A 13,781-nucleotide genomic window follows, 5' to 3' on the forward strand; every position below is an offset into this window, starting at 1 on the left:
ATGGCAAAGGTTACAATTGTTGTGGCAGTTATGTTGCTGTGGTGGACTCAAGTGTCCATGGCCTGTACCGAACTTTCAGAGCGACTGTCCAGCGGTGTGTTCCAGAAGCTGCGTGTGTTGAGGTCCACCTATGTTGTGTTGTCCTCGCACACCCAGTACCACTGTGCCATGCAGTGCATGTATGATGCTATTTGTGCCTCCTTCAACTACGACACCACGACGTCTTCATGTGAGCTGAACACCGAGACATCCACCACCACGCCTGATCAGGTTGTCAACACACCTGGATGGATTAACGCCAATGCGGACAGCTTTCCACAGGTATTGTCATTAGTAGGTGATTGATAATTAAATCGATATCCTAACCTCCTTCATTGAAAACTCTAATATAGCCAGGGTATTCATCCGATCAACGGCTCAGCAACATACTCTAGCGACCATGTGATCCCCGTCATGACCAGGTACTGTAACACCGATTTTGTCGCCACTTTAGCAAGACAATGCAGCAACCGTCCTATCCCCATCACAGCAAAATATTACATCAACTGTCCGATCCTCATGTTAGCAAGATACCGTAACCGTCCGATCCCGATCTTAGCAAGGTAATATAACAACCGTCCGAACCCAATCTTAGCAAGGTAACATAACAACCGTCCGATCCCAATCTTAGCAAGGAAACACAACAACCGTCCGATCCCGATCTTAGCAAGGTAATATAACAACCGTCCGAACCCAATCTTAGCAAGGTAATATAACAACCGTCCGATCCCAATCTTAGCAAGGTAACATAACAACCGTCCGATCCCCATCTTAGCAAGGCAACATGATAACCGTCCGATTCCCATCTTATCAAGGTAATATAGCAACTATCCGATTCTAATCTTAACAAGATAAAGAAAAGCAACTTTTCTATCCCAATCTTAGCAAAATAAACTAGCAACTGTCTCAAACACTATTGGGTCGATCCCTAATAGTGATGTCTTATGTTCCACGTAGAACTTGGGCAGAGGCCAATGTTTGTTTTGTTTGTTTGTCTGTAGTTTAACGCCGCACTCAGCAATATTCAAACAATCTAGTGATTGGCATCATAAGCATCGATCTACGCAATTGGGATATGATAACATGCATCAACCAAGTCAGCGATCCTGACCACCCGATCCCATTAGTCGCCTCTTACGACAAGAATAGTCGCTCCCACCGGCAAGCATGGGATGCTGTCGACTATTCTAACACGGATCTTCGCGGGTATCAGAGACCCGTGTCCACATATGATCATACAAGCATTTCGTATTATATACAAGTCATACACAAACAAAGTTACATTCATTGGCCACCAGGTCAAACATATAGGCAGGTGTATATCAAACGTGAAGCCATTCCCACCTCGCACCACCTTCCATTATTCAGTGTACTATACTGAACCGTAAAAGAAACATCACCATTGATAGATATATGAGAAACCTTATTTGTCCAAACACTGTAAAAATACTTTAAGACATATTTAAAAGATGAAACTGATCATCTAGGTTGAAAATAAAGTGACAAATGTTCTTAAAGTGAAACACAACACTAGTCTCTGAGAATATGGCATCACAAGTCAGTATCTCGTGTGTCCGCCATGTGTATTGATGACTGTCGTGCAACGTCGATACACGAAATGGATGAGGCGGTTGATGAAGGCCATAGGCACTTGAGCCCACACTGAGGAAAGCCTGACGCGGTTCGGCCTTGGTCGGACGTCATTCAGTCGTCTTTGAATCTCGTCCCACAGGTGCTCAATGGGATTTTAATCGGCATTGAGGGCAGGCCACTGCATGGTTCTGGTGCCATTCTGCTGGAGGAAGTCTCTTGTTGCTCTTGCAGTGTGGGCACGGGCGTTATCATGTTGAAACTCGCGGTTGCAGCGACGTGACAAATGAGGTATGGCGTGTGGTCTCAAGACTTGATCAATGTACCGAGCTGCTGTGACACCATTGCCTCTCCCTGGACCGATGTTCTGGAAGACCATAGGGCTGACAGTCTGTGCAAGACCAATTCCACACCACACCATGATGCTCGGACCACCCCACGAGTCTCTCTCAGCAACACAAGCATCCGAATAACGTTCCCCTCGGCATCGCCAGATTCTCTCTCTCTGCCATCTACTGTTAAGATACAGTAACGGCTCTCGGCTGAGAAGAGGACTCTTCTCCACTGCTGGTGGCGCCAATGCTGGTGCTGTGTTGCCCACTGAAGACGGTTCCGGCGATGACGTGGTGTCAGAATGGGTTGTCGGTGTGGCCTGTGACAGTGGAGGTGTCTGCTCGTCAATCGTCGACGCACGGTGTCCACACTCATTTGTCGCTGGTGTGTCCCCATGGTCTGTCGAGCAGTTTCCGTAGCAGTAACAAAGCGATCTTGAAGATGCTGTCGCACAATCTGACGATCCTGACGTCGGGTGGTGACCCTTGGTCTCCCACTACGTGGTCGGTCATCTGTAGTGTTGGTGGTCTGGTACCGTTGCTGGAGCCTGCATGTGGTCCTTACGTGGACTTGAAATGCATTGGCTACTTGTCGGGCGGTTTGTCCAGCTTGCAATCGTCCAAGAGCTTGGTGTCGCCCATTTCTTCTCAATCTTGGCATATGGTAGCAATTCAATAACTAATGAATGTTATCTGATCTGGGTGGATTTTTATAGGGCAAGAACGCATGTGCATTTCAATTTGCCCGGAACTCACGTGCATCGGGTTACCATGGCCGTTGCCGTGATGCATTTGGGCGACTGGTTTTATTGTCCTCTGCTTTATTTTTTTTAATCACCAAATTTCATTTTTCAGGGCAAGGTAATGTTAAATTTTAGAAACTTTTGACAAAAATAAGATATTTAAATCACAACTTTTCATGCAATGTTACTTGGGGTGACGTTTCTTTTGCGGATCTGTATATATCTCCATTCTATGTTGACAAATACTCTGTCCCCATTCGCCACCATAGCTTAGTTTTTAGTCCGATCCGAATCACATTACACTTAAGAGCAAGAGAATAACACAATAGTGGCACAATCTCAATTCTCTTGTAATATTAGGCCTCTATTCTGAGACCATGAGAACTAAAGCGGGACTTTTACAAAGTGTCTAAATACTTGGACCTTTTAGAATATAACTCACTTCCAAAAATAACTTTGAAGTCGGTAAAGTTTCTCTTCTCAGTATTTCTTAAAATGGGGCATGACAGTCCTGTCAGACATACCATATGTACCGTCGTCTCAACATGAACTATTCAGCAATAGTTGTTTTAATTCTTCTTCCCGAGGCAAAGGCGTAAACTGACTATAAAAGTCCAGTTTTCGAAACTGAACTTTCATAGTCAGTTAACCTCGGGAAGATGGTCTTAATTATGTAAACGTCGAAACCCTATCTAAAAAACATATATCTTTCTTTAGAGTGAGTGAGTTTGGTTTAATGTCGCCTTGAACAGTATTCGAGTTATAACCGTGCGCCGTGTATTATTAACAGGAATTCGCGTCGTTGCACTACTGTAAACCATTGGGTATACATAGCTTGGTACTATACAGTAGAGAGGCGATATGACCGTCAGTTCACTATTACGTGTGCCATCTATGGACTCAAGATCAATATCCCATGTGGCATTAAGAGACTTGTTATTCTGACATTGATGTTTGTAGTGCTGGGAGTGTTTTCTGTCATCCATTATTGATGCCTTGCACGCGATGTAGACGCTGGGAAGCTTCGTAACGACAAGCATATAGACTGAACGTTCGAAATTATGTCTTGATCTATAACGCGGCAACACGCAACAATGTTGGGGAGCAAGAACATTCTGGTATTGTTCTTCAAAACGTTCTAAGACAAAAACATCCCTGTATTTTCCCAATACCCTTGTTGGGCAAGAACATTCTGGTATTGTTCTTCAAAACGTTCTAAGGCAAAAACATTCCTGTATTTTCCCGAAACCCTTGTTGGGCAAGAACATTCTGGAATTGTTCTTCAAAACGTTGTAAGACAAGAACATGCCTGTATTGTTCCCGAAACCATTGTCAGTCAATAACATTCCGGTATTGTTCCTTAAAATGTTGTTAGGCAAGAACATTCCGGTATTGTTCCTCAAAATGTTGTGGATCAAAAACATTCAGGTAGTGTTCCTGAAAATGTTATGGAGCAAGAACATACCGATATTGTTCCATAAAATCTTGTTAGGCAAGAACGTTCTGGTATTGTTCCTCAAAATATTGTTAGGCAAGAGCATTCTAGTATTGTTCCATAATCTGTTGTTTAAAAGAACATCCCGCCCATATTTCTTATAAAATCTGTTTCCGAACGACATCAGCTTGAGGTTATTATATATGACAGTCGACCTAGATGTCTAGCAGGTCAATAATATATTATAATGACAAAAACTAATATTGACCAATTAGCTTGTTCAAATGTCTATTATTAATAATCCAACAATGACTGAAATAATCAACGGAATCTCCTTGTTTGCAGCAATACATAAAACTATATTTGCCCCAACACGAGTTTTTTTGACGGAGGAGTTCAAATTTTCTTGATTATTGTTCTAACATAACATACGCGGCGCTCGCATGTAAAAAGAATTAATTAACTCAAGTGTTTGCGTTATAGTTATATATATGTATGTTAAGGATATATAACCGCCGGCAATAATAAGAAAAATACACATTTTCTTTATGGCGCTGAACTAAATGTCACAGACGATTTGCTGCTTGGAATCGATTCTCAAACCACGAGTATACAATTTCATTTCAATATTTTGGTTTTGACACAGATGTCCATCCATGGTACGACTCAGAATGTGTTCAGGGCGTCATGAAAAATGATTAACAACAAACCAGTCCTTTTTGATAAACCAATTGAAATCATTCATATTATTAAATTTTATGTCCCTTTTCCCACAAATGTGATTGACAAGATTCAGGAAGAACATGGCAAATATGCAGACCTCGCTTTAGAAACATCACGCTTGCATCCCAAGTAGTTGTTCGACTTAGCAATCGTTCTCGGTGCCTAAGTTTTGGTACCTCCTAATGACATTGGGAGAGTATCTGGGTTTGCTGCCGGGAATACAGCCCTTCTGACAATCTTGGTAATAGAGAAGGCTGCACTTCTGGGGAGTCTTCCCATTCTCCCATGAGTTCTGGGTTGGTTCGACTAGCCACAGCTTCCTGGGTGAAGTCCCATTCGCTGCCTGGGCTGCGTGTAGAGGGGGCAAGGGCCCTGAGCTGATGATGCGCCTAACCAGCCTGACTGTGCCAGGGTAACCCAAACCTTCTTTGCTTCATTTTTTAAATTTTAATCTGTACATAATAAGCGCTGTATTATTATTATTCCGGTCAATGGATGAGTGTGCACTCGATTTTGTCATTCTCAGCTCCCTAGGGAGTATACAACCCAAGCTGCATGTGAGGCGCTAGAAGGTTAGCGGTCACAATACCATCTCATGCTATCACGTACCCATTCACAACTGGGTGAATGGATACATATTTCGAACAAAGTCCTTTGCCTAACGAGACAACACGTGTGCTACACGTGCTTCACTTCGGGGCAGTACCGAAGCCCTAGAAACACGGTTGGTTGGTTGGTTAGTTGTTTAACGCCGCACTCAGCAATATTCCAGCTATATGGCGGCGGTCTGTAAATAATCGAGTCTGGACCAGACAATCCAATGATTAATATAATGAACATCGATCCACTCAATTGGGATACGATCACATGTATCAACCAAGTCAGCGAGTCTGACCACCCGATCCCGTTAGTTGCCTTTTACGACAAGCATATTCGCCTTTTGCGGCAAGCATGGGTTGCTGAAGACCTATTCTACCCCGGAATCTTCGCAAATTACGCTGCTTCACGTCGCTTGATTTGTTACCTGTCATCTGTACCCAGGAATGTTCGTTTGTTCCCTTTCCAATTTTTAATCGATAGTTTGTCCAAATATGTTTAAAGCGTAGTCGGCAGTTTAAAACTAGTGCCGAAAAGAACTGGGAAGCTGCCTTCCTGTTGTCTATTGTCGACTTCTTGTCAGTCATTCTATTGGTCGGTCAAAATTCTTGAAAGGTCGGTCTGACGTGACCCGTAATGTGATGTCCTCAGATCTTTGCACAGATGTCAGATATGTGTAGCGAAAACTAAGATCAGAATTTAAATAGATTGTCTCATACAATGATGTAAAATATTCTTTCACGATACATCCAAACACCCGTTTTCAATCACCCTGTGCACAGCCTGCCCATGACTACAAGCATCACATGCCATGTATCATGAAATAGAGGTTATCCAATCATAACTGGTATATCTGAATCTTTGTTTGTTGGATGATGCCTTTTGATCAAAACTTCATCCAAAGACAACTTTGTGTGGTATATGTTTAGCCTTAAGTTTACAACACAAGTCTGGCTGAAGGATAAGCCAAGGAGAGGTTTTAGAAGAAATGGATGGATCCACTGAGTACCCAACACCATGCTGTGCTGCGAAACGGAATAGTGACACACGACCAGTCACATGTGACATACTGAACGCAGTCATTTAATACATTAATGGCTGAATTAAAGCTTCCTATAGCTTTAAATTTCAGAAAAAATCTGATCGATATCTGTTGCTACCGAAGATATGTCATAAGGGCGATTGAGCTGCGATCAGAGTTGTTAAAAATGCTCCAGTGCAAATGCTCCATTGCAAATTGATTTCCAGATCGAATGCAGTCAAGTTTGATGAGATGGCAATGAAGTAGACATTGAAGCTTTGTAGCCGTAGACAAGTCTAATTTTTAAACACTGATAAAATTACTATTGTATGCCCCCAAAAGTTAACCCAATACTTCTAGGGATTCGTTGTCGAGTAATCAGCATTGCTACAGACTTTGAGAGAGACAGTTTAAACCCCCATTTCAAACACCAAGCATTAACTATATCTAAACACGTTTAGACTGAGTCGGTGACAAATTGAAAGTTACCAAACCATCTCCAGAATAATCCATCACCTGCAAATTACATGGCATCAACATCCCATTTCAAACACCAAGCATTAACTATATCTAAACACGTTTAGACTGAGTCGGTGACAAATTGAAAGTTACCAAACCATCTCCTGAATAATCCATCACCTGCAAATTACATGGCATCAACATCATTGAAAAAATTGTTGATCATGATATGAAACAAATTCATGTTCACAATACTTCCTTTGGGGTTCCTTTTTCTATAACAAACAAACCTGAAAGTTCATTCCCAATACGCATCTTCAGGCATTCCCTCTTTCAGACAAAACGGATTTAATCTGCCTGAACATGTTACCTTTTTTGCCTAGCTTTGCAATTTGAACAGAGGCCTTTGTCGCATGCCTTTTCAATGTCTAAAAAACTCATAGAAGCGTTGTGTGCTTTTGAAATTGCCCCTGCAACTAATCTTGGGTAAATGGGATATTTAAATTAGAGTTAACATCAGTCGTAACAGTTGAAATATCAGGCAAAAACTGTGATTTACAAATTTCCTTGACATCTCTAAATCATTTGTAGAACGTCTTGTCCGTCTGTCAATGTGCTGGAACTTATCACGTTTTTTTCGTCTTAAACTCTTGAACAAACACTACCTTTGTAAGACATTCCGTGATCACACCCACAGTTCCAACACCTAGAAACACCGTCTCTCCTATGACTTTAGTCCTTTTGATCACCGTTACATCTAGGGTAAATATGCTTTTCGAACAGTTGACCGTAGTATCACCGAATGACCGGTGGAACAAGAGATGCAACTTGAAAGACTGAAAGTACATCTTGACACGTTCAGGTAAACTAGAGAAGCAAATGTCAGCAAAATTGAGGTGGTAACTTTTCTTTCCTCCCTTTGCAATAAGCGTTGAACTTCAATAACATTTTACTTTCAATATCCGATATGTTTCTAAATATATTGGGTCAAAGTGATTGGGCTTAAGGGGGTGAGTGATTGAGGATGATTGTACGCCGCATTTTGCAATATTCCAGCAATGTCACGGCAGAGGACACCAAAAATAGGCTTCACACATTGTACACATGTGGGGAATCGAACCTGTGTCTTCGGCGTGACGAGCGAACGCTTTAACCACTAGGCTACCCCAAATGACTGATCGGGCTTTATGCTTTAAGGGTTAGTCTAGGGTCAAAAGAAGTAAATATCACAACTGATTTCACTGGCGCATCAGAAATGTCATATTGTTTACCCTTACTGACAACGAAGTCAGGTAATTTTCAGCAAATTCTGCGTCAGTAGATGTTTCTTCACTTGTGTTCAGGAAAGATCAGATATGAAACATGGCGGCGATCTCGAGTCAAACCATCGTTAATCTGGAGAAACTACTGGGATGATTGTTAACATTATGAAAACAATCATCTAAGATAGTGGAAAATTGAGTCGAACTGAGACGTAGCTGAGACATTTTACAAGTATGGGCAACTTTGGAGATGTGAATCGCAAAACAATTTTGCTATGACACTAAGCTGGGATCAGTTTCCACATCCGTGCTAATGGACCTCTTGTGGCTTTTTCACCAATTAAAAACAGTTGGACTTGGCCGAATTATGTCAGAAATGTTTCATTTTGTCGCTGTGTGTAGCCTCTTACTTTGCACTTATTAACGTTATGACAGGACAGACCGTAAACAAGTTACTCTAGCAGGCAGATCGATAGATTGCCGCGAAAGGCTTCTAGAACAATATGTGTAGGCAATTGTTATTTTGCTCTGACTTGCACTTATTAACGTTATGGCAGGACAGACAGAATCTAAACAAACGTGACGTCTCACAGACGAGGATTAGAGTAGCTTCCCTTGGATAAAGGGCAGTTACTCTAGCAGGCGGACCGATGGATTGCCGCGAAAGGCATCTAGAACAATATGTGTAGGCAATTGTTATTTTGCTCTGACTTTGCACTTATTAACGTTATGGCAGAACAGACAGAATCTAAACAAACGTGACGTCTCACAGACGAGGATTAGAGTAGCTTCCCTTGGATAAAGGGCAGTTACTCTAGCAGGCGGACCGATGGATTGCCGCGAAAGGCATCTAGAACAATATGTGTAGGCAATTGTTATTTTGCTCTGACTTTGCACTTATTAACGTTATGGCAGGACAGACAGAATCTAAACAAACCTGACGTCTCACAGACGAGGATTAGAGTAGCTTCCCTTGGATAAAGGGCAGTTACTCTAGCAGGCAGATCGATAGATTGCCGCGAAAGGCATCTAGAACAATATGTGTAGGCAATTGTTATTTTGCTCTGACTTTGCACTTATTAACGTTATGGCAGGACAGACAGAATCTAAACAAACCTGACGTCTCACAGACGAGGATTAGAGTAGCTTCCCTTGGATAAAGGGCAGTTACTCTAGCAGGCAGATCGATAGATTGCCGCGAAAGGCATCTAGAACAATATGTGTAGGCAATTGTTATTTTGCTCTGACTTTGCACTTATTAACGTTATGGCAGGACAGACAGAATCTAAACAAACCTGACGTCTCACAGACGAGGATTAGAGTAGCTTCCCTTGGATAAAGGGCAGTTACTCTAGCAGGCAGATCGATAGATTGCCGCGAAAGGCATCTAGAACAATATGTGTAGGCAATTGTTATTTTGCTCTGACTTTGCACTTATTAACGTTATGGCAGGACAGACAGAATCTAAACAAACCTGACGTCTCACAGACGAGGATTAGAGTAGCTTCCCTTGGATAAAGGGCAGTTACTCTAGCAGGCAGATCGATAGATTGCCGCGAAAGGCATCTAGAACAATATGTGTAGGCAATTGTTATTTTGCTCTGACTTTGCACTTATTAACGTTATAGCAGGACAGACAGAATCTAAACAAACGTGACGTCTCACAGACGAGGATTAGAGTAGCTTCCCTTGGATAAAGGGCAGTTACTCTAGCAGGCGGACCGATGGATTGCCGCGAAAGGCATCTAGAACAATATGTGTAGGCAATTGTTATTTTGCTCTGACTTTGCACTTATTAACGTTATAGCAGAACAGACAGAATCTAAACAAACGTGACGTCTCACAGACGAGGATTAGAGTAGCTTCCCTTGGATAAAGGGCAGTTACTCTAGCAGGCGGACCGATGGATTGCCGCGAAAGGCATCTAGAACAATATGTGTAGGCAATTGTTATTTTGCCTTTGTAGTTTCACCACTCTCTAAGAAACCTTAACCTTTGTCACTGTCGGCCTGAACAATCACCGACCTTATGACGCAATGGATGTTAATGCGCACAATCCAGGAAAGCTTGCAATGCTTAGGTAATGTTTGTGAGAGATGAGAACAGGTTTTTCGACGACATTATATGACAAAGAGGTTATCAACGCTTACGTGTTTGGGGATGGTAAATATCCTGTGTTAAGAATGAACACTTTGTATTGAGCTCGACAATAAAGTTAAAATCGCGATATCAATGTCTCTTTTTCTTCCAACCTACATATTCACTATTTTCAGAAATAATTAATAAAATTCTATGTAGGTCGCTATTGGAAGTAACCCTTTACTTTCATGTAAAGTGTTTATGAACAGTAATAGTTAATAAAGCAAATAAAATATTAAGCGATGTTTCGCATGTTTTACATTCGGAGTATCAACTTCTGCCTTCTGGCTTCCGAATATGATTGCCGGAGAGAGAACAAACGGAGCCTGGAATTCATTCATAGCTGCTAATACCAGGTTTTATAATAAGTTTGTCATAAGAAATTGATGAGCTTGATTTAACCAGATTTAATGTTAATTACGTTTGTGATGCTCTCATTTATTTGTATGTGTGTTTATCAATAAGCTGAGACCTTGTGCTGATGTAACCCAAATTGCCTTGGGGGTAATAAAGAGTTCTCTTGTCTTATCTCATGTACTGAAAAATATATATTGGTCGGTCGACGATTCTTTACGGAAAGCAATGGCTTATAATTGAAAAAAAATAAAGACCATAACTTTTTAACACAAAAAATCATAAAATCAAATATATTTCAAGAAGTCGAGGCGTTTCAGCAGAGAAAGGGTTTTGTCGCGTTTACAATTGCTTCACTTGTGTTACTTACAGGCACTTATCGGGTCATGTGCTGGCCACACTTGCCCCCGGGGAAGCATCTGCACCCTGGGCACCGCTCAATGTATAAAACGTGAGTACCCCCTCATCCTGACTGAACATATACCTGTGCTAATATAGAACATGTTCTTGTGTCGTAACAACAATATGAGTGAGTGAGTGTGTATGGTTTTACGCCGCTTTTAGCAATATTCCAGCAATAGCACGGCGGAGGACACCAGAAATGGGCTTCACAAATTTTACCCATGTCGGGAATCGAACCCGGGTCTTCGGCGTGACGAGCGAACGCTTTAACCACTAGGCTACCCGACCGCCCCAACAACAATATGAATGGGAGTTGTTTCCAGAGTTTTGAGTGTTGATTTCGATTTGTTTACCGTTGCAAAAATAATTTCTATCAATCAGTGACCAGCTATTATAACAGTTTCTAATAAAAACTTGTAAACTGATTGAATGTTAATGATTAGTTTTCTTAGCTGTCATATGCAATCTTTTTTCTACTCGCTGGGCTGGTACAGATGGAGTCCGCAGTACAAAGTTGAGTCCCTTTGCCGTGCAAGGCTTCGCTGATTGTAGATTGGGATACTAGATTTAACCCGATTTTGGTTCTTAAACTTTCGGCATCATATCCGTCCGGGGACGTCACTTTGAGGTAGTGAGGATTGGGTGAGTTAAGTTTAACGTCGCTTTGAACAGTATTCCAGTTATATCGGGGCGTGTAAACTACCTAGGAGGAAAGCCCATAGTGATGCAGGTCTTAGAAATTTTACAACTTTTGTGAAACCTACGGGTATGGTGCTGACAAACCTACCATCTTTTAACGTCTTTTAGTATGAGGCGGGTGGGGATCGAATACCCTCTAAGGGCGGGCGCTCTACCACTAGACCACGGAGGCGGTCCTTCCTCTTTCAGAGCAAGTTGACTGTAGAAAACCACATACCCATACATGTCCTAACCTTTATTTCTGTCTATCAAGGTTGGCGTTGTGTGCAGATCGAGAATGGGAAGGTTTTCTACGGAGGAATACACAACGTAACCAGGGAGGGACGGACATGTCAGCGATGGGACTCCCACACACCCCAACAACACTACGGTAAGAACGACTCGCCCAACAACATGCAAACAGTCACCAGTATGGCGGAGGCGGGCAACAGGTGCTTGACAGAGTTCAACGACACCATACCCTGGTGTTACACCACAGATCCCGCAATGCGCTGGGAGCACTGCAGCATACCGACTTGTTAGAATGTTGCAGACGTCACTTGGAACACTGCAGCATACCGACTTGTTAGAAAGTTGCAGACGTCACTTGGAACACTGCAGCATACCGACTTGTTAGAATGTTGCAGACGTCACTTGGAACACTGCAGCATACCGACTTGTTAGAAAGTTGCAGACGTCACTTGGAACACTGCAGCATACCGACTTGTTAGAATGTTGCAGACGTCACTTGGAACACTGCAGTATACCGACTTGTTAGAATGTTGCAGACGTCACTTGGAACACTACAGTATACCGAATTGTTAGGATGTTGCAGACGTCACTTGGAACACTGCAGAATACCGAATTGTTAGGATATTGCAGACGTGACTGGGAACACTTCAGCATACCGAATCTTTAAGAACTATCATGATAACAGGGACGCAAGTGTCGTTATATTTTTAATATGAAATGTATTTGTATTTCGAAACAAAATCCAAAATATGACATTATTTATTATAGTGTGCAAAGTCATTTAGGCGGATCAGAAATGGGCACTGTCTGTGTGGATTTCTTTGAAGTAGTTCTCGAAAATAATCATTATCAAATGTCCCGTAGTTGATATCAAACTACGTTACTCTTTCATCATGAAACGGGGGCACGGGTGGCCCAGTCGTCTAAGGCGCCGCGATTCGCTGTGCAGAGTTGCGTCCCTTGGGCACGCCAGAAACCTATGATTGTGGGTTCCAATCCCGGTTCGCCCCGATTATGTTTCTAGGTTTGTCAGCACCATACCCGTGCTCGTGGGTTTCACCGAAGTGGTAAACGTCTAAGACCTGCATCACTTCGGGCTTTCCTCCCACATTAAGCTGATACGCCGCGATATAACTGGAATACTGTTAAAAGCGGCGTTAAACCCAACTCACTCACTCACTCACTCATCATGAAACCGTGTGGAGCTTGGGCTATTTTGTGCCAGCCTTAAAAAATGACAAGTCAGTTTCCTTTATAACAATATCCAGAGAAACAAAAATATTAAATATATTACCAAACAAAATTGTTTTAAGAAAGCACACATACACAATACCAGTATCACTGTAATTCCATGTCCAATATGTTTAGTTTCAGTCTCTCGGCCTCTGTCGGTGACTCCACCCAACTAGGGTTCTGCTGAAGTTGCTGACGCCGAACTTTGGCAGATTTCTGCCGCTCCCTGAACTTTTTAACTTTCTGCTGTCTCTCAGTTTCATTCTTCCGCACTTGCTCATTGTGACGTTTTTCCTTTTCTTCGAGTTTACGGCTCAAAGCTTCCAGTTCAAGTGGCGGCAGTCTCGATGCACGTGCAGCATGTGGATTTGCGTCCTCGTCAAAGTCAAGGTCATAACTTGTGCCGCAGCTCGTTCGTCGAACGATCCCCAACTGACGCAGCTCACGGAGAACCACATCCGGGTTCTGCTGCTCCTCAGATCCAGCTCCGAGAATTCCTTCCCTCTCCAGCTCCTTTCGGAT

The 13,781-nt window shown here is 42.4% G+C and overlaps 1 protein-coding gene across 1 annotated transcript; it reads left to right on the forward strand.

The window, feature by feature from the left end:
- Positions 1–12,317, forward strand: LOC139444401 (putative macrophage stimulating 1-like protein). The gene is made up of 3 exons (XM_071225368.1): positions 1–321; positions 11,067–11,145; positions 12,049–12,317. Exons 1-3 carry the CDS (start codon positions 1–3, stop codon positions 12,315–12,317), a joined length of 669 nt encoding a protein of 222 aa, XP_071081469.1.
- The last annotated feature ends 1,464 nt before the right edge of the window (positions 12,318–13,781 follow it).

The sequence above is a fragment of the Haliotis cracherodii genome, unplaced genomic scaffold, assembly GCF_022045235.1.
Source record: "Haliotis cracherodii isolate W230 unplaced genomic scaffold, xgHalCrac1.p SCAF_5, whole genome shotgun sequence".
Classification (NCBI taxonomy): Eukaryota; Metazoa; Mollusca; class Gastropoda; order Lepetellida; family Haliotidae; genus Haliotis; species Haliotis cracherodii.

Excerpts from the sequence above, each read along its gene's own strand:
- LOC139444401 (XM_071225368.1), top strand. The coding sequence starts at position 1 with ATGGCAAAGGTTACAATTGTTGTGGCAGTTATGTTGCTGTGGTGGACT. Across the intron at positions 322-11,066 it reads ATGCGGACAGCTTTCCACAG|GCACTTATCGGGTCATGTGC; the intron begins GTATTGTCATTA and ends TGTTACTTACAG. Across the intron at positions 11,146-12,048 it reads CACCGCTCAATGTATAAAAC|GTTGGCGTTGTGTGCAGATC; the intron begins GTGAGTACCCCC and ends CTGTCTATCAAG.